This window comes from Motacilla alba, chromosome 8 (genome assembly GCF_015832195.1).
Source record: "Motacilla alba alba isolate MOTALB_02 chromosome 8, Motacilla_alba_V1.0_pri, whole genome shotgun sequence".
Lineage (NCBI taxonomy): Eukaryota > Metazoa > Chordata > Aves > Passeriformes > Motacillidae > Motacilla > Motacilla alba.
Window position 1 is genome coordinate 28,587,176 of NC_052023.1, and position 25,527 is coordinate 28,612,702.

At 50.1% G+C, this 25,527-nt stretch overlaps 1 protein-coding gene across 12 annotated transcripts in view; it reads right to left on the reverse strand.

Annotated features, from left to right (window-relative positions):
• Positions 1-808: 808 nt before the first annotated feature.
• PACS2 (phosphofurin acidic cluster sorting protein 2) overlaps positions 809-25,527 on the reverse strand; it is a 73,052-nt gene continuing 48,333 nt past the window's right edge. For 8 of the 12 annotated variants that reach the window (XM_038144011.1, XM_038144010.1, XM_038144015.1 and 5 more), the window contains 11 exons: positions 25,086-25,192; positions 24,225-24,379; positions 20,854-20,964; positions 18,804-18,912; positions 16,931-16,963; positions 12,335-12,377; positions 8,889-8,931; positions 7,598-7,733; positions 4,216-4,442; positions 2,089-2,202; positions 809-1,138 (listed from right to left, as the gene is read on the reverse strand). In XM_038144011.1, the coding sequence (XP_037999939.1) occupies positions 1,020-1,138; positions 2,089-2,202; positions 4,216-4,442; positions 7,598-7,733; positions 8,889-8,931; positions 12,335-12,377; positions 16,931-16,963; positions 18,804-18,912; positions 20,854-20,964; positions 24,225-24,379; positions 25,086-25,192 (1,197 nt within the window). In that variant the 3' untranslated portion in view covers positions 809-1,019. The remainder of the gene's footprint in view (positions 1,139-2,088; positions 2,203-4,215; positions 4,443-7,597; positions 7,734-8,888; positions 8,932-12,334; positions 12,378-16,930; positions 16,964-18,803; positions 18,913-20,853; positions 20,965-24,224; positions 24,380-25,085; positions 25,193-25,527) is intronic. The other 4 variants (XM_038144017.1, XM_038144014.1, XM_038144013.1 and 1 more) reach the window with 1 other exon arrangement.

The following is a 25,527-nucleotide window of genomic DNA, read 5'->3' on the forward strand; positions in this document are numbered from 1 at the left end:
TGATGCATCACTCCACAGACAACAGCTCATCTTCCTGGGTTTCTGGGGTTTTTTTTGGCAAATTAATATTTTTCCTGTTATTTTTTGGTTTTATTTTATTTTATTTTTTTTAGAAAGCATTAAAAAAAATCTGCAGCTGTTGAAAAAAATCCTTTCCCTTTCGAGGCTGGACGAGGTTTTATTGACAGGTAAATAATCGGTGTGAGTATGTAAATAGCAGCGACCCCACTGACGTGGCACCCCTCAGCAGCACAGCCAGCTGGGGAACACAGAGACTGGCCGGGTTTGGTCATTGTCACAGACCTGGGGCACGGGAGTTTCCTTACATTTAGTGTTTCCCTAATTCCTGTTCCTGCCCAACCCTCCTCAGGCATCGCTTCAGCACCAACACCTGCCTCTCCCCGTGGCAGGCTTCATGCTCCGAAGGGGATCTCCTCTCCAGACCTCCCTAACTCTGCAAGCGGCTCGTTTTCCACACCAGACAGTTGAACTCCCTCCAGACTCGCTGATCTCCCATCCTTTGGCAGCAGGAAGAAAGACCGGCCATCCTTTTCTCCTAGAAATACAGAGCGGGGGCCAAGCGTACGTAACGCGCACGATCTTCTGCAAAATCTGTTCGAGCTGATCCACGGCTCCCCCAGCCCACTCACACCAATGAGGTCTCAGGTTAATAAGCAGTGCAGTTACTCAGCTATCTGCTCGTAAGTGGTAGGTGTTCTTGGGCAGGTTGCCTGCTCCTGCCAACTCCCCCACGACTTCACGTTGTCAGCACATCTATATTTAAGACTGGTTTGTTGGTTGGGTTTGGTTTTTTTTTTTTGCCTTTGTTTAAAGGGGTTTCCTTCCTTTGTAGTAAACTTAAGAGTTAATAGAAAAAAGTAATTCAAAAGTAATCCAAGCACATCTGTAATTAATTCTGCAGGAGAGGGCAGAGCGACGCGAGTCAGAGTTGGCACGCAGTTCCTGGCTCCTGGTGTGCAGTCCTCGGGATGGGCAGAAGGTCCCTGCGCCGAGCACAGCTAGAAGTTGGATTTGGAGTGTCCAAATATGCAGATGGGAAAGTGCTTGACATGAGAGGACCACTGTGCTGCCAGCTGAAAGAACTTGACATCGTTCCACTCCACCCCATCGATCAGGACTGCAGGGGAGGGTAAAAAGAGAGCAGAGTTAGAAAATGCTGAGGGGAAGTGGCCAGCCCGAGGCAGCTTTGCCAGGATCCCCCTGCAGTCGGCAGAGGGAGGCCTGGCCACGCTCAGCTGCTCTGCCCCACTCAGCTGCACTCACAGGGAGAAAGGCTGAGGAGCTCACCAGGTTTGGGGAGAACAGCTCAGGCTGTTGTTCCAGCATCGCTCACTGACACCAGAGCTCCCCACACTGCTGATTTCAGTGTCACCTGATCCGGCTTCTCAGATTTCCTAAGCACACCTCATTTTATTTTTTGGGCAAATGCGCTCTTACAGAGATGGACATCAGCCTCTCCTCACTGGCACTCTCACCAGGACATCCACTCTCCCAAAGAGGTGACACGTGTCCTGCGAGCACCCCTCATGCCTGCCAGTCTCACAGGGACCTGGCCAGGATGAAGGAGGTGACCCAAGCAGGTCCCTCTGTTGGGGATTACTAACTGAACAGGCTACAAGGGTATTTTTGCTCCCGGGTGCCCAGCTCCACTGACAGACACTCCAGGTCTGTCTACAGATGCATATACGGCTCCTGCTGCAGCATGAGCACGTGCCAGTGTCCTGCCCAGAGGAGCAGCCACAACGTCACCACCTGCCACCAACCAACCCTTGCACCAGATGTGCAAGAGAAGCAGGGGATGACAGAGAGGGAAATGGAGCCCTGTCCAACCCTTGTCCTCATCCAGAGCATCGACTCTGAGCTAGCTAAAGGAGGATTTTCCCACATCCCAGACCTACTGAAGCCTTTTCCCAGGCTGGACACACCGAAGCCCATTCCCCAGGAATATCCCCACCACGCTGGCTCCAGGGCACGGGGCAGGACACCAGCTCAGCCCTTTGCCTGGAGGACAATCACAGCCTGTGAGCCTTGCCCCAGCACCCAAAGGGATGCAAGTGCTGCACTCACCACGCAGCATGTTCTGCTGATGTTTCGCTGTGCAAATCAGCCTGCTGATTCCTTCAATACACTGGCTCTTTGACTCAACCTCCTTGTCCTTTGTTTTCTTGGGCAAAAACATCACTGGAAGAAAAGCAAACCAGCACAAGGTCAATCTGTGCCACTCACAGGAGGCGCGCTGATTCTTGTTTGAGCTTTTGCATTTAAACATTCCTGTCTGAAAATTCCTACTCCTAAGATCCTCCCTTTTTGGCAGGAGTCTGTCAGTGCTGAGCACCATCACTGATGCACATGAGCATCTTATTCCTAAATGTCTCTTTGTGAAGCCTTCCCAGCTCATAATCCTGACCCCAAAGGGCACCTTCAGTAACTCCTGCTCTGTTGGGACACCATGCCGGGAAAACATCTGCATCTGCAGTGCCAGGCCAGCACACTGACTGCGGCCCAACACAGCCTGGGCTGCACAGACACCTGGAGAGCAGGAGGGATTACAAAATGGGGGCACTTGGTGGGCAGGGAAGGCATAAGGAGAACTAACAAAGGGTCCAAGAACTGTCCAGATGCATGAGAAAAGATGTACAAACTGGTTTCACAAAAGCTGGTGCTGTTGTCTGCTGCAGGCTGGGCCACCCCAAGGGAAGAACATTTGGAGTGTCTCAGGACTGCCTCTCCCAACAGCATGACACTTACAAAGGGTGTCACCAGGGCTGGCAGCTCCAGCACCAGCAGGGCCACAGCTGTGCTGGCCTGGCAGTGACCTGGCTGCAGGGTTGTGCACCCGTGTCCTGCAGCCCAGGAGGCTCTGCCAGCCTTCTCTCAGAGTCCACCAGCAGCGACTCCCAGGCCCACAGGCAGAGGATGTTGTGAAGCACAGCTACTGGCAGGCAAAATGTAAATGCAGAACTGCCTTGTGCTTCCTTGAAAATAATTTGTTGCAGAGCTGTTCTCAATTTCTAAAATGTTTCACATTACCAAGGCCAGGAGCAAATACAAAATCCCTGACAACATTCAAAATGCCCTTTTGTTAGTTTGTTTTGAGAAAATAAAGCCACGAGTTTAAGAGCAGGAGAGTATTTATCTTCTACTTCCTTTTGACCCACAAAGCATTCTGTGCAAAAGCATAAGAATTATAAAATCATGGAATTGCTGAGGTTGGAAAAGACCTCCAGGGCCATTGAATTGAACTGCTAATCTAACACTGTCAAACGCATCCCTAAACCATGTCCCCAAGTGCCACACCTATACATCTTTTAATGGTGGCTTTGCCACTGCCCTGGGCAGCCCCTTTTAGGGCTTCACAATCCTTTTGGTGAAGGAATTTTTCCTAATAGCTAATCTAAATCTCTCCCTGGCAAACCTACTTCCTCATGCCCTGTCTCTCATTACCTGGGAGAAAAGACTGACTCCCACCTTGCTCCAATCTCCTTTCAGGCAGTGGTAGAGAGTGATAAGGTCACCCTTTTCTCTGAGCTGAACACCCCCAGTTCAGCTGCTCCTCCCAGGACTTGGCTGCACATTTTGAATGCCCTCACTGGCTCTTGTGGGGTGGCGGGTGCAGGAGGAGAGTGGGAGGCCTCAGACTGCAGTTCAGGGGGTACTCCTGTTTTGTCACCTCACAGGGATCTGTGATACTTGCTGGGCTTTTGTTTTCCCTTACATGCCTCTTTCATTCTCTGTGGCTCTTCTGAGGTAAAGGCTCATAGGATGGAGATATCATCCCAGAAAGTAAAGCTATCCCAAGTTTCCAGCACACTGCCAGAAAGGAGGGGCTCATTTACCCTCACTGGTGGCTGGAGCACCAGCTGCCTCTTATCTAATCCAATATCCCAAAACAGCACCAGTAGGCTCCCAAGGAACACAGGGAAACTGCCCAGGCATGGCCTTCTGCATGTCCTTGCTCTGTCCCCACCTTTGCTCTTTTGGGCTAGACTATCTTAGCTTCAGCCATCAGAGTGAACACATCCCCTTTCCACCTTCTCAGAGGAACCACCCTTTCAAACCCTATCACCTCCCACAGTCACTCCTCACCAACTGATCAGGATTTTGGGGCTAAAGATAGGACTGAGGCGCTGTAATCCAGCGCTGCCAAGTCAGGCAGCTCTGGAGCAGCAGGACAGGGACAGAAGGACACCTTACCTTTCTTGTTCTTTTCTTTTGTCACAACAGTCATGGACATGGTTGGCGTGGTGGCGATCTCGCCGCTGGCAGGTAACCTGCTGACCTGCAGGGACCGGAAAGTGCATTTCAGTGTGTTTTTGGTGGTGGAGGGGTCCTTCTTCTCCGGGTCTCTCTTCCTGTCCACGGGGGGAGCTGCAATCCAGTAATCCACCTGCAGGCCCATCAACTCAGCACCGAGGCCCTGGCTGGGGAACAAGAGGAGGTGGTAATTCCCGCCTCTCAGCAGGGCTTTGTCAGAGTGGCTGCATTGCTGGTCAGAGGATAAACAGCTGGCTCTTTGGGCAGTCAGGCAGTGACATTTCATAGTGAGACTCAGCAATTACAGAAGCCCAAGAAGCCACCCCTGAGAGCTGCAGCCTGGGTCCCACTGCACAGAACCTCAGTGAGCCGAGACAAGCTGACCTGCTGCAGTCACGAGGGCGAGCAGAGGGAAAGGGAGCACACAAGCACTTTCCTTAGACAATGCTGAGTTCTGTGACACAGCAGCAAAGGCAGCTCCTGAGGTGGCCCAGATTACTTCACCTTTGAGTGGGGAAACAGGCTGTAAGCACCTTGCTGCTGCCCCCTGAGCACTGATGAGTGACTCTGTCCAGGCACAGTACTGCCAAAACCAACTCTCAGCTGGGGTGAACCAGGACTCGGCAGGTCCCTCCACATCAGGCACTTAGTTCCCGGTTTCCCTGACTTGCTTCTTGCAATTGCCTATCCCCAAGCTTTGCCACTTGCTGGGGAATTCCACTGTTGGAAAAAAATGTTCTGCCAATCCTGTGACGTTTGCTAAACAACAGCAGATTTCAGGAGATGCTCTGTTGTTAAAAACTCCTGTGCATCACGTGGTAGCAGCTGTGCATCACCAAAACATGCTGCCAGCCCTTTCTTGAGCCAGCAAAGGTAAGATGAGCTGCCTGGGAAGCTCCAGCCCTTTCCTGCCCCTGTCTCTCACTGATAACCCTGAGGGGAGCAGACCTACAAGTGACAGCCTATACTTCTTCCTACACAGTGACAATCAGCGTTGAATAATACACAAGTACTAGGCAAAAACCTAAATTTATCTACCAGTCTGTGTCCCCAGTTTGAGAAATGGCAGTTGTTAAGGAAGATAAATCTGTGATCTTGAATGAAATATGCATCCCTCTGCACCACCCGTCTAATAAGGAACTCAAGGTAAAACAAGGACACCCCACCCTTACAGTCTTCTCAGCAAATCATTTCCTTTTCTTTGCCATTTATTCAGCTAAAAGTCAGACTGCAAAGCAGAGTTCATCTTTGATGACTAAAACCAGGGTTATGGTTCTCAGGGCAATATTCAGAAGTGAGATTCTTTAAGGATGATGCTTTGGAGATGCTGCTTTGAGTTGTAAGGCTCCTTTGCATCACATTTCTCAACTCAGTCATAAAGACAAAGCATCCCCATATTCACCAGGCCCAGGCAAGATTTTATGTTCCTTTCCCAGTTAAATACACGGCTCAATCATTCAGTTTGGGTCACCCTCCACTCCCTGTGCTGTCACTTAGAGAGCAGGGGAGGTGGAACAATGTTGAACCTCCACTTCCTCATTTCTTGATGATTTTGCCACACAGTATGAAACCAAAAAGTACCAGATTCCTGGAGCTGGGTGTCAGTTTCAGATTTATCACATCCATGGCTCACAGCTTTAATACCCTACGCTCGGGGGCACCAGTTTCCAAACCACTCCCACCTTTGGAAAACCCACACACAAAGCTCACACACAAGAATTCAGCTCTGCTCCCCGGAGCCTGCCCAGCCCCCAGCTCTCTGCACTGCCAGCCAGCTGCTGCTGGGGCACACGGGGCTCTCCTGCCACCAAACCACAGGGACACACCAGGAGGGGCTGGGGAACTGGGCCCCTGGCACAGGTGAACGGGCACTGACACCTTCCAGTGCTGGGCACCTAAACTGGCACTTTCACATCTCCATTGCCTCCTGTTAAAAGGGAGCTCTTAAGCCACTTGAAGAAGTCAGAGATTAAAGGTCGCTGTAGTGCACCCTGGGGTGGGATGAAAGGTCCCCATTCTGTCCCCAACAGGGACAGCAGGGGATGCTACTTAGGGAGAGCACATAAGCCCAGCCTCAGAGCATGCCCTGGCACTTCCACAGCCTGACAACCACAGACTGGGGATGCTAGAGGGGAGGTCCCTGAAACATCCTTTAGCAGCCATTAATGGATCTGCTGTCCGTGAATCTGTCTGACCCCTCTTTGGCCTGCTGATGCTGCTGCCACAGAAGCAGCAGGGGCAGGCGTGGTCCCTTCCTCTCTCCCCTTTAACTGAGCTCTAGCAGTGTCACTCTGTGCCCCCAGCTCTCGTGCCACAGCTTCAGAGAACCCCAGAATTGCTGGGGTTGGAAGAGACCTCAAGAGGCGATCCAGTCCAACCCCCTGCCAAGGCAGGGTCACCTGGAGCAGGTGATGCAGGGATGCATCCAGGTGGGTTTGGGATGTCTCCAGAGAGGGAGAGTCCACAACCTCCCTGGGCACCTGTCCCAGTGCTCTGCCACCCTCCACAAACCCAAACCCCCCTGACTTTGCACACCTTGAGTGGCTTACCATTTTCCTCTCCTCTCCTAAACTGCAGAGTTCAAATGTTTCTAGTTTCCCCTTCTCACAAGACTGCTGCTATGTTCCCTTAGAGGCTCAGGGGAGTAAACAAAATCAAGGGGAACTTCACCAAGTGCCTCTGAGTATTAGAGCTGCACACAAAGTGTTAGACAGCTACACCAACATTTTGTGCAACAAATGAAGAGTCCTGGCCAGGGCAAATCTTACTGGCAGCTTTCTAAGGGTTTCCTCCTTTCACCCCTAAAAATTTCAGCTAAACCAGGGCTTAGTATTACCTCTAGGTGCAGCGCCCTTGCTGTTCAGATGTGCTTTCAGGCACACACATGAATGAAAGCTGCAGTTCCACCTTACAACTGCCAGCATTACCCTCACAGAGAAAGTCATCAGCTCCTTCAAAAGTCACTCTGACCTTCCACTCACTTGGCCATTACAAACACGACAGTCATGAGGGATTAGCTGGCACCTACCTGTACTAAGAGTCAGTAATTCTTTGGAATACATATCTTCCCAAGAGAATCCTGCCCTTGAGACATGCAGCCTTCCCACTAAGTGCACAATCCCCCCTGCCCTCCCCAGCCCCTTGGCAGCCTCAGCAAGGACACGGTCACTCCAGAGGCAATAGATGTGAAGGGGAAAGGTGACAACTCCAAATGTTTGCTAGGGATGAAGGAAGAACTACGGGTTTTCCTCTGGAGCTCTCAGCCACGTGTATGCCAGATAAGCCAACCAATGGAGCCGTAAGGAGACAAAACATGGTTTACCTTGGGGAGGAGAAGCTGCCTGTAACAGATGGTGAGGAAGGGGGCGTGGGGGAGGCTTCTTTCACAGCAGGAGACACGGAAGGCGGGGTGGAAGAAAGAACCACGGAGCTTGAGGGAGCTGCGTCATCGGAGTCACCTGAAAAAAAAGGAAGTCAAACTGTTTGTCTGGGTTTGTCTCACAGCACAGAACACTGGGATAAAGCTCAATCTCCTTGTCCATGCTTCCGCTGCACAGGCTTTGCTCAGACTCAACCCAGAGGTCAGCTGGCCCATCAGTTCTGACTGGCTCCACACTTCCGAGGGGCTCTGTACATCTGGGTCCAAGTCAGGCACAGACATTGACACTCCTCGGGGCTCCTCCTTTGGCATCTGCTCTCCTAGGGTTTGCTCCCGGCTGGTTTTGAGCCTCCTGCACAGCCACAGCCCAGCCCACTGATCTCCCTCCTACAGGGAATCTCCCCCAGCAACCACTGCAGGGCAGCAGCACTCTTGGAATCCAGCACCACAGGGATCTCCCCATCCCATCTGCCTCCACCCTCCACAACCAAGCTTTCATCCCCTTCCTGCCGGCCCTCTAGGATGGTGGGAGCACTGTGGCAGCAAGGAGTGACCCACAGAAGGGCTGCCTCCATGCACAAACCTGCGTGTCACCCAGGCCACAAGAATCTAGGTTTGACAGTGAAGCAAAACAAGAAACAATCCCAACACAAGGAAAACAATAGTCCTGTGTATATGGAGGAAAAAAATAAGTTCACATTGACAAAACAGCACCACTCCATGTCTGTGTATGTAAGCAGACAGTATCCTTCTGCATGTCAGCTTTGCACTCCCCCAGTAAAAAATAATTGGGTCTAAAATTTTGCCCATCCTGAAGTTCCCAGGCACTGAGATCAATTTTAGTCAGCAGTTGAGCCCACTGCAGGGAGACAGGCATGAACTTCTGATGAAATGCCTCCTCAGGCTGAAGCAGGAACCTCAAACAAGTGTAACAGTGAATCCACCCCACTGACAACGTTAGAAAAACGGTGTTTGCACACACGTGAGAGTAGAGCTTCCCTGGATGTAGGTGTGGGAATTTCAGCTGGCCTGAAGCTCCATGTAAAGTAACAAAGAAAAAAGGGCCTCTCCCAAGAGAGAGGGCTCTCCTTCTGCAGACAAACCACTGGGAGCTAATAAAATCCAACTCCACCTCCCAGCTCCAAGGCACTGGCGATGGACGGGTCTGCTCAGCCTGTGAGGTCAGGCCCCTGCTGCTGCAGCACACAGAAAGCACACACAAGATGGTCCTTACCCGATGTTGCAGAAGATTGTTCCACTATTCCAACCTTCACCACCTAAAGGGGGCAAAACAGAAGAGCTCTATCAAACAAGAGCCCCCTGAACTTCAGGAACCCAAACCCCAGCGCCGAGCTCATCTCTGCACTCTCCATGGCACTGTCCCTGTAGTCAGAGTAGTTAAGGAGTCCTCTAAGAGCCAGGCAGGTCCTGGCAATGCCCAGCCAAGCAGCGCCAGCTCACAGCCCTTCCCTGACCCAAAGGACAGCACAGACCCTGCAGAGCTGTCACAGACCTGCCCAGCTCTGCACAGCCCATCAGCTCCAAGCTATGCCAACCACAGGGAGGAGAAGGGTCAGAAACATCCCTTCATCACTGCTTTGATGCCCCTGCTAATTACAGACACACTGCTTCCAGTGCTCAGGAGCAGCCACCTCCAGGGTGCAGCATAGCTGGGGTTTGTTAGGAAACCACAGAAGCAACAAAGTACAGTGTCTGATCAGAGTTATCTATCCTCTAAACAAGAGAAGTGTCCAACAAGGAAGATAAAGCCCCTACAAAGCCTCTGGAGGTAGACAGGGACAAACCACCACATGGACAGGTCAGAACGATCCAGATCACACTGTAATAAGGGCACAAATGTGTGTGGCCAGTCAGCAGCTGGTACATCAAGATCAATGATAAATGTCACTGGCAATAGCTTGTGGAACAGAACATGCTGCAAACAAACTCCCAGGAACACACAATGTCCAGAAAGATAAACTGGCCCTTGGTGATATAAAAGCAGAGACCTTCTGCAGTGATTATCTGCTATGGTACACAGGGATCATCACTCTTAACACTGCAGAGAAGAGAGCCTTTTTAAGGTCCTTAAGAAACTTGTCTCCAGGGCTAACGTCTACCCTACACAAATGCTGACAAATGGGAAAGAGCTGCCAAGGGAGCTCAGGTCAATAAAAACTGCTTCAGAATGAGCAACGATGTCACACAGGCTGTGTGGTTTGAAAACAGAAGGTCCTTAAGTTCAGACACAACCATGTCTGGACCACGTCTCTAGGCTAGGGAGCACATTTCTGTAATATGGGGTCCAAAAAAAAAAAAAAAAAGGCAAAAAAACCCAGTTAATTCTTAGAAGCAAAATGCTTCGCAGAGTTTGGAGGGCAGGGAGACATATGCTCAACAGCAGATCCTGGAGAGTTGTCAGGCTCTCTGGTGAATTCTCATTTAGATCCAGTCTTGAAAAAGCCACCATGAGTTTAGCAGTACGTACACAGGCTCCCTGAGGGCTCACTGGCTTGGGAGAAGGAGGCTGCAGCTCAGTTTGGCCACTCTCCACCCGAAGGGCAACAAATCAGGCTCTGGAGTGCAGCAGCCATTTGTGCTGTACGTGTTAAATGCCAAGAGGATGTTCCACAAACTGTCACTGGCTGTGAACAAGGGGAGCAGGGTTAGGGGAGGGACAAGCAACATAGAAAACTGCCTGCAGCCACCTTGATCTGCAAGCCAGGCAGGAAATCTCTTCTGGCCTTTTCCTCCTTGTTGGCTGACTGAAGATGCTCAAGTTCAGACACATGGGAGGAACACAAGGTTAAACATTTTCCCTTCCCTCCACTCGGGGAGGTGCAGGAGAACACTGCAGTTCCAGCAGGCCTCCATCCAGGAAAGCTGCAGCAGCCAGCCCCCTGTCCCTCCAGGAAGAGGCACATCCTGTTAACTCTCCTGGCAACTGGCTGTCAGCCCAAGGCAGCCTGAGCCTGGCTTGTGTGCCTGCCTGGCCCCTTGTAAGGCTCCACTCCCACCACTTTGAGCCCAGCTGAGCAGCAGGGCACTGCCCTGCCCATTTCTGGGTCAGAGACTGCACAGTCCAGCTGCAGGACACCAGGCTTTGCACCCCAAAAGCCGAGAGTGCGGCCAACATCAGGAGTTGCAAACCCAGAAGTCACTGGCTCCCTCTCTTCCTTGTCCAACAGCTCTGAGCAGGCTGCAGCTGAAGGGAAGAGCCTCAGCGCTCATGTCCAGCCTCAGACTTTGTGAGACACCTGCAATTGGCCCTTTCACTCTCTCCAGATGTGTTCCACAGGGCATGACTGTGTCGGGAATGCTCCAGGATCAGGAGCAAGCAGCAGCAATTTGACCCTCATCACCACTGACACAGGAAGTCAGTCTGTGCTTTCAAGGCAAGTTTTTTGGGGGGTGGCAATGGTATGTACACAACAAAGCAATTCCACCACTTTCAGATAATCAAATCCAGACTGGAAAAGCAGTGCTAACGTCAGGATGACAATCATTTGAGAGAAACTGGATAAACACTCTGAGCCCCATTTGCTTGCACAAAATACAGGACTAAATCAGTCCTGAAAAAAAGCTTGCAGAGCCCAACAACAGTCTGGGATGTTCCAAGTCCTCTAGGCTTTCCATGTTACTGGGAAAGGTGAAACAGCTGTTTTGTAAGAACAGTCCATCACTAGAAATTGCAGTTCATGGGAGATACAAGTTCCCAGCAAAGCTCATCAGCAGGGCACAAATTGGGGAGATGTGTCTCTCTGCCTTTGCAGAAGGCATCTCTCCATCAACCAACAAAAGCAGGCTGTCATCTCAGGAATACTGCAGAGAGACACTCTCACTATGAGGAGACACCAGAGTGAAAGCAGGGTCAGCCTGAGGGCAAGAGAGACTAAGCTCTTTAAATGCCTTGGGATTTCAGAGGAGCTCTGACGCACCGCGGGGACACAGAGGGGACGTGTCAGGGTCACACCGAGCAGGCACAGCAAGGCCAGCGGGGAAGACAGCAGCGGGAACTGGGAAGAGGACATCCCAGAGCTGAAGAGCAGCCAAGGGATTTCTTCTGGCTGCAGGTCAATGACTTTACACCTACAACTTAATGAATTGAAGAGCGTGATCAAATAGGAGAGGGAAGCTAGAAAAGACAAAGAGCATATAGTGCACAAAACACAGTGACAGAAGAACAAACATTGCCCCGTCCAGACACTGCACCTCAGATGGGAACACTTAAGGACAGGGGGAAAAACGAGGGACTATCCCAAATAAATAACAGTGGCATAAATCGCCTTCCTGCCGGGATGTACTCTTTACTTCCAGGAACAGATGGGATGCTAAGAGGATGGGAAACCATCAGTGACAAGCATGCAGAGAAATGACACTGGAATAGCAAATTCGGCCAAAACAATCAACCAGGGCAATGCTAGGCACAGCATCCCTCTGATCAGGTTTCCAGGGACACATCACGTTCCTGTCTGAGAAGCAAAATACACCCTGTAGTTTGTTGAAGTGTCTTAGGGGTTTGCTTAAATATCAGGCAGCTGCATCCAACCATCAGACAGACTGTCATGCTGATCATCTGCCTTAGAGCACCCAATGGCTTCTGCTTGACTCCAGAAACCTGGTAAGCTTAGGTTAACACCTGAGAACATATTCCAGCTTGCTTGAGACAGCAACACTCACCCCGACAAAGGGAATGAACTTCTGCGAAGATTCTTCATCGGGGCTAAAGGCAAAGAGAAGAGAGTTGTTAGCAGCTCGCCTCCACCCCGGCACCATACTCACTCCATAGGTGGCATTCCAGCATGCAGCAGGGACGGACAGGATGCAAGCGCCAGTCCAACGCTCCTCTCCAGGCCCCCTGCCAGCACCAGGAGCCTGCAGGGACAGGGAGGAGCACAGCCTACGGCAGTCTCTGGGGGGAAAGGCTCTTCTCCCTCCCTCACGCTCCACAGAGAAACATGCTTGGACGGCACGGCAGCCACCACAGACACACGGCCTCCTACTGCGAGGAAACGGATCTGTGCCACCACAACACAGAGCACCGGCTGTTACTTACTAGAACCCGGGGCGCTCTGCCCGCGCGGCCTCCCGGCGTCCCCCCTTGGAGCCGTGTGCCACGGCCGGCACGTCCCCGAGCAGTGGCCCTGCCGCGGTTACAAGCCGTGACACGCGGTTACTGGCGACGCACCGGCACGGACGCGCCCTCGCGCCCTCCCTGCTGCCGGCAGCTTCCACGGGCACGCCCGGGGGCTCGGGCACCGGGGCAGCACCCGCAGCTGGACCCAGCCCAGCACAGGGCACACCAGCCCCAGAAACAGCTGGAGACAACGGCACACACATCTGGAATGCCCCTCTGCTCCGGGCCCTGCCCGGAAGCAGAGGGTGGAGAAAGGCCGGCCACGAAGGCCACAGTCGAAGCCAGCAGGAATTAGGGGGAGATTCGGCAAAGACAAGAGGAGGAAGAGATGGACGAGGAGGAAGGCAGGCCAGAAGGGCCTGCAGAGCCATTGCTCCCTTCAGCGGCAACAGAGATCAGAGACGGACCCACAGGGTGAGGAGAAGACCACAGGAGCACATTCACATGTTTGGAGGAACTACAGTTCAGCAGAAGGAAGTGGCTGCACAGGCAAGACACACATTTCTCAGTGACTGAGCACAGGAAACAGGTAGGAAGCCGACAAACACTGAGACTTCTCATGTTTCTCTTCATGTGCATCCCCTAGTGCTCAGAAAAATCCATCCAGCATTGCTTTCATCCAGAATTTAGCTGGGAGTAGCATAAATACTGCAGGTATTTCTGTGCTGTTTCCAGCACGGATCAGAAATGCACCAAATGCACAAAGGTTGTTAACCTGCGTGATCAGCACAGGTTGGACACTTTCCTCTAAGCCCCGAGGAAAGGATGCCATTAAACTGCAGTGAACATGACTCAGCCAGAGCTCCCTCTGGTCCAAAGCAAAACGCAATTTTGCAAACAGCCTCTCGCTTTGGCTCAGCTCTGCTGATCCATCCTTAAGGCAAAGTCAGGGCCTTTGCTCCCTTCCTACCTCACCCCCTCAGGCACTGCACCCTCGCTGTTCTCCTAAAGCACAGGACAAAGTGACCAAGTCCCTGATTCCGTGCTGGAAGGCAGGAAGGTCCCATCTTTGCAAACACAACTGCAGGGCCCGGCAAACACATCTCCTACCAACAGGATGTTTCCAGCTCCAGGTTTGCAAAGGGAAAGGAGAAAACCACAGAGCTGTTGGGAGAGGCACAGAACAGAGCCTCAGCTCTCTTCTCTTTCCTGCAGCTCCACGGGCTTGGAGGCTGGCAGAAAGTGAGTCCCACTCACCAAGTGAGGGAAGCACCACAGCCACCCAGCCATCTCTCAGCTACTGGATGGCTTTGCTCCGAGCTCTGAACAAACCACCCACGTCCAGCTCCAGCAGAAAACTCATTCTCGTTCCCCTGGGAGCTCTGATTCCCACTGCAGAGAGCTCAGGGGCAGCTCTGAAATACATAATTTGCTTCAGCCACCATTTATCACGGCCCACAGCGACGCACAGGCTGTTCCTGAAGCAATCCAGCTGGATTTCAGCTCAGCCAGCCTAGTCCTGTCACATGTCCTCCTGGGAACTCTGGTCTTGCACATGTGTCTCTGGAAATGCAGCTTATCAGAACAGCTGCTCTTCTTGTGGATGAGAGAAAAGATGAGATGACCGTGCTTGTTCTTCATTTCTTCCTTCATGCTCTTCCCAATTTTTGCTCTTCAGGATCTCAAGATCCCAAAACATGAATTCAGAATCCTTTTCACCTTGGTAACAGCTGCTTTGATTCCTCCTCCTACCACAGCCCTGCAACTAAAATACCTCCCATCTCTGGAAAGGCAGCTTCCCCTCATTACCTCAGCTGCACAGAAAGTTAACAGGCTGCAGAGGGTTAACCTCACATGTCCAAGGCTTTTTCTTTTTACCCACAGGGCTTCTGAAGGCCCTGGTACCTCAAATGTAACTCAAAGCCAGACCTGGCCCAGTTTGTGATTTTTAGCAGTAATTGATGTGTCATTTCTCTAACCAGGAAGGTCTCAGGTGCCACCTTTATTCCACTCAAGTCCTGAAGGAGGCAACAGAAAAGAGAGGACTTCTGTCACTGAAGGACTATCAGGACTCTGGGCCATTTCAGGCCAGGCACCACCACCACCAGCTCTTCACTCATCCATGACATGAAATCTGTCCTGCCCACTGGGCAGCTCCAGCTGTCCGCTGGCTAACACTGTCCTGCTCCCACCAGGGTCAAACCAAACAAGGGACAAAGCAGCACCAGGTCCCTCATGACACATCACACGAGTCTCCTCTCAGCCTTCCCAAAAACCTCCTTTCCAGCACTCTTCACTTTCCTGTGGTGGGCTGGACATGGTCAACAGGACATCCATAATTTCCTGAGCCTTGACTCTCTGCTGCACTCCTGTTGCATTTCCAGCAGCTGCCCAAGGAGTTTCCTGCAGTAACCAGCGGATGAGATGAGCTCTGCTGAGCCAGAGGAGGAACCAGGCCCCTCTTGGCCAGCCACACTCACGTCCAGCAGCTGCTGCAGGGTGTGTTTGAGGAGAAGCACTCAGAGCAATGACCTGGACTCTGCTCAGCCACTGCCCTGCAGGGCCTCTGAGACACACAGCAGGCAGCATCAGTGTAATCTGTGCTTCCTACTGCCCAGGAGCCCTCCAATCCAAGGGAACTGGGAGCAAGAGCTGGAAGTGCTCCCAAAAGCTTCTGGTAAGCCCATAACCAGGCAGGCAGTGATCCAGCCTTTGCCCTGACAAGTGAACAATGCTTCCATTTCCAACAGCCAGGCTGCTCCCCAGATTCATGCAAGGGCTATCCAGAAGCCACAAGGCATGAGCTGTGCTGGGCACTGAATTACAGTGGGTGACACCAGCCCAGCCATCCAGCTGCACTGGGAATGTGTGGGAGCTGACTCTCAGACCTCAAATACCACAGGGCTTCTTTCAAGAAAGCAATGCAGTGACATGCCCCTCCTGGTGAGAGGCCCACCCCATCCCCAGGATCTCAGCTCCCCAGGTGTTGCCTGGACTGCAGTGTTCCTTCAGAATTCAGTACCCAGGACTTCTCCCAGAGCTCACAGACAGTCAGTCACCCAGTGTAACTCAGAGGAGCTGCAATGGCACTTCATTTCCTTCGTGAGCCCCCTTCCTCAGAGCCAGCCCCTCTGCTTTCAGGTAAGGTCAGCAGATGCTGCAGAAGACCAGGACAAAGCTTTGGCACCATTGCAGTCCATCACAGGCAGTTCATGCGCCAACCTTTGCCATGACAAACAGAACAAGGGCACGGGGAGAGAGCGGGGTCAGTCAGAACAGGGACAGCTGGCAAGAGAGTTGTAAAGCAGCTCATCACACACAGCTACATCCTAGAGACTGGCTTGGCTTTCCTTGCACCACTAGGACTTGTTTAACAGAGCAAATGCCAGGATTCTGGGAGATTTCTTTTGTAATTAATTTGTAGGTAGTGCTGCTTGTTTCTGCCTGGACCACTGCCTTGAAAGCTGGCCTTGGGGAAGCCATTCACCTCTGGCCTCAAGGGGGAGGCAGCTGCAGTAACTTTGTGTGCTGAGTACAAAATAAAAAATGCCCAATAATCATATGATTCATATCAGGAACCCTGCAGAGCACAGGGGGTTTGGAGGCAGCTCAGAGAGCACAGCTCCACTGCCAGCACACATCTGTCTTCTCTTTCTTAAGCTCAGAGAAGTCCCATATGTTTGGGATGCTCTGCCAGCAAGAGACTAGTCCTCAAATTTTTGATTACAGGGAGGAGATTTGCTGGTCTGCACTCAGACACTGCACAGCTGATCCCCACCCTGAGCCACTGAGTGCCACCTACAGCACTCCAGCTCCAACAGATGGCAACTGAAAAGCCTTTCCTCAATCCTGATCCCTCTGGAGCTACGCTCTATCTTCTGATGGCTAAGGGAAAAGGCAAGGAAAAAAACCCCACCTTCTCCATGTTGTACTGCTCCAAGCTACTCTCTGAACAACTCCTTCATTCCCTCTCAGTCTACATCCTGGGAACCCAAGTGTGTGGTCCAAAGGCACAGCAGTCACTTTCAACACTGCATTCTGCCAGCAGATGCCATGGTTTCAAAGCAGTGAGCAGAATTCAACCCGAAGCACAAAGTGTGCATCCCAGACCTGCAGGAGCTGTTAAACAAGGCACAAATCACCAGTTCACTGGGAAAAGAGAGAGGAGCTGGGAGAGGGAACCTAAAAGGAACTGATACCTTATCGTAAAATCAAAATGAAAGCTCTTTTTCCTTTTCAGCAAGCAACCAAAGAAAAAGATAAATGTGTTATTATACTTACAACAAAGTGATACATTTGTTTAGATACTGCTAATGGAGACACAATTTCTGAGTTGTTTTTAACAATACCCTTCCTAAGTTGCTGCCAGTGACAGAGACCCCCATTCCTAAGGGAAGGCACACAGGAGACAACTGCCCATGCTCCACTGAGAGCCTCTGACTCACTGTCCTTTGCTCACGGGGTACTGACCTGAAAGCAGAAGTTATTTTAAGGCAGACACACAGAAATACTGAGAGATTGCAGGTTATGCCAGAGTCTGACTGTGAGTTTCAGCAATCCCTCTTCCCCCATAACCTCCTAAATGAAAACTGTGAACAGCTTCAGGCGTGGCACCAGAGCCCAAAGGGTGTCAAACCCAAATGGATCAGACCAGCCTGGTAAAGCAGTCCTGCACACTGCTGGGAGGGATAAGGGCAGGGGTTGCTCAAATACATTGCAGCTGTTTTCCAACAAAGTGCTGAATTGACCTCCTGGACACATTAGAAACTCAAAACCTTTAAATGTGTGTTAATGACACCAATGAAGCTGTAACGGGATGGAGGAGGCAGTGGAAAGCAGTGCGGAACCCAGCACCTGAAGGGTGCAGAGGGAGAACCAGGCAGCCTCAGAAGGGATTCCCACTGCACTGGAGTGTCTGAGCTCCCTGCTGGTAACCAAGGTGAGCATTCACACCAAAAACTAAATGCAAAACTGAAGGCAGAGCTTCAAGTGCCCTGTAGCTCTTTAAATTTCATCCTTATTATCTTGTTAACTTTACAGACATCCACAAATACGTGAAGAGACTAGACTAGTCTCTTTTACTTGACTAGTCAGTCTGGAGACACAGGAAAAACATGTAGAATGGGTGAAATTTCACAGAATCATTTCTGCACAGTAATGTGAGAGCAGACAGGAATTCCACAGGAATGCAAAAGCAATATACTATGAGAATTTCCAAAAAGAAGGGGGAAAAGTGACACCATCCACACTTTCAATTTCTCCCAATTCTTAAGCAAAGGAGACACTAATAAGGGATGTTAATGCACCAAAAATGAAAAATCAAATAGAAGTAATTAAAAACTAACCACATCCATGCCTCATAGGGAGTTGCTAGTCCCTAACTGAGGAAACACACATCAGCTGAGTTCAAACCTATCATTCTCCTCTGTCCCTTGATAAAAGTGCTTCTCTACCCTTCACTGACAGTTACTCTTCCTCCTGGACCATAGCCACAGGAGGCCCTACCTACTCCTGAATCTTGTTTTAAGGCCCCAACCCTCCTTCCTACATCCTGCTTATCCCTTAAGAACAGTTGAAATGAAATCTGGTGAATGTCAGCCCTCCTCAGCAGGAGTCCTGGTAGCTTGCAACTGCCAATCAACAAGGATTTTGTCTCTCCTGCAAGAAGCTCTGCTATTTACACTCCAAAAAGAAAGGGGCTTAGTTCCCTAAATGCCAATATAAAAAAGGTCAGGTCTCACAGAAGATACTTCGTGGGAGAATGCCAAGGTCCAGTCTCACACACCTAAGGTTGCTGTGGCGAGAGATCTCTGGAACCTAAGCACACAAAACCTGTCCATCCCCATCCTGCTTAGCCTGCACTTCCCCAAACCTCTTATATCTTCAAAAAACAGAATCTCTGCACTTAAAGTAACCCTGTGGCTGCAGACTCACTGAGTGGGACACACTGCTGGGCGCAGGCTCCCTAGGGCTTTGCCATTTGGCTTTCAGACTGCTGGCACGACATGAGAAAAGCACTTTGCTCCCAAGCAGCAGCTCGTGCTGGGAGCCAGCAGGACCAGGGGGCCATACCTCTTCTGTTTGTAGGTCAGCATGGCTTCAGCAATGGGCAGCTGGTGAGCACAGTTTGCCCCTGCTATGTACTGCGTTATCCGGGACACGACGTCGGGCGCTTCCGAAACTGCGGAGAACAGAGGGAAAAGCATTCAAGTGACTGCTCAGAGCACTGCCAGCCGTGCCCTCCCTCAGAGCACTGCCAGCCCTGTCCTCCCTCAGAGCACTGCCAGCCCTGTCCTCCACCTGCTGGTGATGCCCAGCCAGCCCTGCACCTTGCACAGGAAGCTCTGCCTACCCCAGAGCACAGTAAAGCTGAATCTGTACTCAGCATTTCTGACCGAATCTGGGGTCTTCGACATTTGTTAAAAGCTTCTCTTTTTCCCTGCCCAGAGTCAGCTTTAGGCTCTGTCACGCCTTGGCTGCAGGTGTTGGCTGAAGAAAGTGCCTGGCCATGTCTCCCAGGTGAGCTGCTCTGCTCGCACCAGCACTGAGTTACCCGAGTTTCTAATGAACTCATGGCCTTGATGAGTTGGCCAAAAAGACTGAGGAACACACAAGGGTAGGAAGAGCACTAAGATCCCGTGATTTTGTGAGACTGTGGTTCATTCAAGTTGACACAAAGACACTTCCTAAATGCTTTCCATCCTTCTTTGGTTTCAACCAAAGAGCCTCGACTGTGAGATCACAGGAACACAAGCGACCTCCAACAGGCACTTCCATACTTTAAAATGGGCATTTCAACCCAGACTCTTTGTATTTGAACAGTGACCTGGTAAGAGTTATGGTTCTCTGCCAGATCTCCTTGTGCCATTCCATGAGTTCCTGTGCAGCTGCCACCACCCAGACAAAAATGCAGAGTGTACAAAGTCTGCACTATACAAAAACGAGGCGGATTTTTCCTCATAGCATACAACTAACTAAGGAACAGATATGGCTCTTTCTGGACTTCTACAGGTAATGAAGTATTCCTACTGCAGACACAAAAATCAAGTCTATATTGGCATTTTTCTGCATTTTCAAGTGCAGCAAGCAATTAAAGGAAACCAGTTCCATACACCAGTTCTTCCCTGAATTCAGGATTAAGGGAAAGTGTAGCTTGGATAGCACACTAGGAGATTGCTAGTCCAGCCTCCTGCTCCAAACAGTTCTGACTTCACCTTCAGAACAGGCTGCCCCAGGCCTTGTCCAGCCATGTCCCCATCTGCTGGAAACAGCTCTGAACAATTACTCCTGAAGAGGTCTCTCTCCTCCTAGAGGACTTCCAGGAGCATCCTGGGAGTCTCAGGAACTCTGCAATTCCAACAGGGAGAACCACATTGCAACCTCCCCACACTCATGGTGCTACAGAAACTCCAAAGCTTTTTCCTTCTAATGAAATTTCTGTGTGGGCAGTGCTGCCCACAACAGCATCAAATCTCAAGCCTTCACGTAGCCCTGAATGTGGCAAATCCTCCGTTCTCCTGTTTCTTTCCATTCTTGAAGAAATGGAGGAAGAAACTGCAAGCACTCATATTTTGAACAGGTTAGTACTTGAACTGAAGTCAGGTTTTAATCTGGCCTAGAAGAAACTCAGATCAGAACAGGAACTTGTTGGTCTGACCTAGGGCAGCTCCCACTTGTTACCACACTGGTGAAGAACAAAATTCTTCCTTAATGATCATGTTTTCAAGTCTGCTGGCAGGATCTTTCTCACACACAACTAACAGAAGTTAATCTTCCCAGAGTTTCCAGTTTTCCAAATGTTTTAGGCTGCACAGTTCCTGAAGGAAAGCAATGTACTGAACTTAGGAGCAAGACCTCCACATCAAAGAACAAAGCTGAGAGCTAGGTGAGAGCAGCATGACTCACAGGCAGCTAGTTAGTGCCTCTGGGAGCCAATAACTGTTTGCAAACCACCATGTGCAAGACTTAGAAAGGTCAGCATCTGAAATGGGAATGTGGTGGAGTGAGGAGAAAAGAGGAACAAAAACACTTGTCTGCTTCCTCTTGTATTTGCTTGACCTCTGCTAAAATTACTCACTCGAGCTTTTCATCCCACAAAGGCCAGACAGACACAGAGTCTTACCAGTGGTCTGTGCTTCAAGTTTGTTGAACAGATCTCTCCAGGCTAGATCTTGGAAGAAGTTGTTGTATCTATAATCTACAGACCCCAGATACTTGGCCACTGGATGAGAGCCTAAGAAAGAAAGGAAAACATCACAGCTGTGCTCTCCAGCACTGAACACAAGCGTGGGTTTGATCTGTAAAGAATTCAACTCCAAAATCAAAACCACACTAGACACCTCAGAAATAAACTTCTTCAATTATAACCAAGTCATTTAGTCCAGTTTATCTCTACAAGAGCATGCAAATGGACTTCCCAGTGCAGACTCCTTCAACACACTCCTATCATTCACTTGACACCTTCCCCCTAACAAATTAAATTTTAAAAGGCCAAAGAAAACAGGATTGGGAAACTGCTGAGGAAATAAATTATTTGGAAGACACAAAGGCTCTATAGCTCTCCATGTCAGCCTGTCAGTTTTGCAAGCAGCTCTCCCAGACAGCCCTTCCTGCCCACAGCCAGGCCGCCTCTGCCAGGAGGGGCCTGACCCCTTCCTCCAAGCACCATTTGTACCCCACAGCTGTTCTGCAACACTGAGAAGAGGCAATAGCCCCCAGGCAGGAAAAACAAGCCAGGGAGGCTTGTTTAATCTGTGGAGAAGGGCTATAAGCTCAATAAATACGCTGCAATTTGAGGCAGAAAGAGCCCCAGGATTACAGCACCCAGTGAACACTGGCACGTGCAGCAGGTCCCTGCTTACTCTGGCTGAGCCTCATGGATCAGCTCCTCCATGAGCATGGAAAGACCTCCTGCAGAAGCTTTGTGTGTCCAGCCTCCAGCCCCGCACGGAGATGTGACTGCATACTTACACTGAGCAGGACAGGGAAGGTGTTCAAGTGACAAACTCTGCCCTGGGAGAGTTCATTATTTCAGGCCACCTTCCTTTTAGGCCATCTGTGTCCCCAGAACAGACAACACCCCTTAGCAACTACCTCTACAGTCTCTGAACACAGGAGAAAAGGTGTGCCAGGATCACCCTGCCCAAACACCACCTGGCAGTCATGCTCAGCACCAGCCCTGTCCATTTACACTCGGCCGTGAAGCAGCCTCAGAGCTCCTCTTAATCCCATCATTTTCATCCTTCCTGCACACCAAATCTGCCCATCAAGCCACACTTCCAGACAGCTGAGTCACCAGCTGCTAACTGGAAACATGACAAATCCCTTCAAGACGACCCCAGTTGCTTAACTGTCCTCACCATGGTCCAGGAAAGCTCTGGTGGAAAAAACCCCTCAAACAATAAACCCACTGCCTCAGTGCTCCAACCCTCCAAGCTGATTTGCTGCCTTCAAGGAGAGGTGAAAGCAGGAGGTGCCTCTGAGCTGCCCTCAGTGTCAGCAGAGGCTGGGAGCCACCATTTCCCCTGCAGTGGGGTTTTGAGCAGGGCACACAGCACAGCTCTGCACCGTGTGCTGGAGAAGCTTTCCCACACACTGCACGTGGAAACAAGCAATCAAAGCAAGGCTTCCAGGAATTCCTACCCATGGGAGCTAGAGAAAATGTAAAAATACCCCAAACAGCCAAAATAACCCCCCAACATTTTATTTTCTCCTTTTCAGCACTGAGACAGTGTTTTAGACAGCAGAGGAGTCTAACAGCCAGGGAATCAGTGGCGTGGAGCAGGACTGAATCTCCCAGTCCACATGTTTACAGACACTGAGCATTTCTGATTGCTAATAAACCACTGAAGGTTGACCTTTCTGTCACAGGAGTGTGTAGCTGTGGACTCAGAAGGTAAAACCACCCACGGAAAAACCCTAGCTCACCACCAACCCTATTCCAAAGGTACTGCAGGCAGCAGAGAGGCTTTTCCTTTAAGACATTTATGGCACGGTCACCATTCTGTCTTTGGTGCTTTTTCAATTGTCAGCAATGAGAGGTGGCTCCTCAATCACTTTAATGAACTGCCTGAGAGCTGGCCAGAAATAAGCACTTGATCCAATCAGGAAATACTGCAGACTTCTATGGAAAAGATCCTGTTAGAGAAGCTGCTATATTTAAAATAGAATCTAAAAAGAATTCACAGTTCTAAAGCATTTCATTATCAAAGTACCTGGGTAATTTTTATTCTTGTTTGATTAAAACAAAGTTTTAAGATTAAAAAACCAACCTAAACCCAAACACTAGCTAAATCTTGTGTTTTGCTTTCAAAGAGAGAGTATTTTCACATCATTAAAAACTGCAGGACAGAAAACTCTTCTTCTGAGGCCAGGAGACAGTCAGCAAGTGAGCAGCAAAGTCTCAGACAGAGATTCTCATTCAAAGCACATTTAACCTTGCAGAAATTAATTTTTTGTTGTTGTTTTTACTCTCAAAAGGGCTCTCTCTTCTCTTCCTGCCAACCACTTTGGAAACTAAATGCCTTTGTTTTTACAAAAGGATCCAGTTCTTTTCCTCTGCCTTTCTTATTTAACTTTTGCAAATGCCACCACTGATTGGACAGCCTAACTCCAGTGTTCATGGTGCTGGGCAGCAGCTTCTGATTCCTGCAGGAACTTCCATCAGCTGCTCCCAAATCCAGAGAACTGGAAAACACTGGCAAAAAGTGCTTTTCAAGTGTTCTGTTGCTTGCATCACTTTAGTGCTCTGTCCACACAAGTCAAGCCCTGGACCCCACCAGCAGCGCCCAGAGGTCCCTGCCCACAGCACCAGTGACTCCCCTGCTTCCCAGGCCTTGCCACCACACATTCCTCGTGTTTCTGACTACACCAGGACCCCTGGTGCTGCTATCAGTGCACTCTACCTCCCTCACCAAAGGCAGTCCAAGCTGGGGAATGTTCCAGCCAGGCAGGCTTGCTGAGCTGCTGAAAGGGCAGAGATAAAGTGCTGGAAAACTGAGGGAAAAACCTGAGCAGACCAGCATGAAAAGTAAAGGTCAAGAGATTCGTGTAATTTGAATAATTCAAATTCTCAGCAGTTTCAGAGCCTTTTAAAAATTTTCAACCCCTCCTCTTAACATTTTCTGAGTCAAGTCCAGGGAGGCCGGAACAGTTATTGCTTTGGGAAGTGTGATGCCCACTGAATTTAACATTTCAGCCAGGGAAAAGGGTTTCCAGAACAATATTCTGTGCCTAAGAGTCTCCCTGTATGGGGAGGGAGTACTTAACCCCTTGGTTCAAACAAAAGGCTTTTTTACAAACAAGCAGACTTTGGCATCAGGAACTTAGAGATGAAATTCACTCCCACAAGAGCAGCAACACCAGCACTAAGCAGCCATGCAACAATTTGCCTCGTTTAACCTATAGCCAAAGCTCTAGAAAGGCTTCTCCCGAGGGAACACAGCAGATTTCACCCATTCCCCTTCCTGTGAAGAAACAGCATTCCTTATTTACCTAGAGGGATGATCAGAAATTTCATGTAGCCGAGCCAGTCGGGGGTTTTGTGAGACAGCTGCTCTACAAAGAGCCTCAACACAGCACTGAGGTAATTCTGGGCTCCTGCCACTGCAATTTTAATTGGGTTTGGAGGCTGTGAATTGCAGTTACAGCTAGACAGAAAAAAAGGAAACGTATTTGTAATCGTGCCTTCAACAACGTATTTCAGAACAGGCAGCAAAAAAACCAAAACCAAAACTGGTTAATAACAATTATAGCAGAAGAGAGTTTGTTCAATACACAAGGCAATATTGCAAGGATTCTCAGATGCTTAAAACATTATTAATAAAATACAACATTCTTCAGTAATTTCTTAATGGGTCTCCCAGCCCCTTCTTTTGCACATTTTGATACTCTAAAGGTGTGGGCTCAACTATCTAGGTTAGGATGTACTTACTAACTGCTGGGTCAGAGAACACACTCAGGTACCCACAGCCCTCAGCGGGTAAGTAGGGAGTGCCTTCAGGAACTGAGGAATTAATCTGGGAATTGTTTGGAAGGGAAAGCAAGAACTACTCAAAACCCCCTTCTTTGTTTTGCATGTTTGAGTGGTGCATGCACTGCACCCCCAAGGCAGCCTCCAAGGCACAGTCTCTGATAATCACTGCTGCTGGTGACCTGCATGCCCCACACGAGGCAGAACAGCAGGCCCCTGCAGGGGTGGTGGGTGCTGAAGAGCCCCACAATGCAATTCTGACTTCAGGAGAGCAGACTGGAAAGGTTTCATGCACTAGTTGGGAAATGAACTCGCTGAGTCCCGGGGCACAGGAGCTGAGAGGCTCTTAGGGCTGAGACAACACAAGCAAGGTGAGAACTTACTATCTCTGTATCCTGGAGACAATTGTGCTGAAAGCTGCCTGAATATCAGCAGAAGAACATGTGCAGACCACTGGCAAGGTGTGCTTTTGCAAGACATCTGAAAGATACTGAGGAGAGAACAGAACACTTTTTAGTCCTTTTTTTCAGTACAGTTTGTCACAAGAAGAAAATGTGCCTCCCTCAACCTCCTGGGTATTCTCACAGCCACTCCTGGGCACTCTCCCTGTGTCTGAAGGTGATATGGCTATTTCACAAATGCCTCCTTCCTGCACAGCAGCCAAAGGAAAGTTCTCCTTCTAGAAGAACAGAAGCGTCTTCTTGACAGACACAACACCATGTCCCAAACATGCAGCACAGTTTTTACAGCCACAGAGGGCCAGCAGACCACTCACTGAGCAGACAGCTCTGGGAAAGAGCAGACACTGCTTACCTGCCTGCTTCT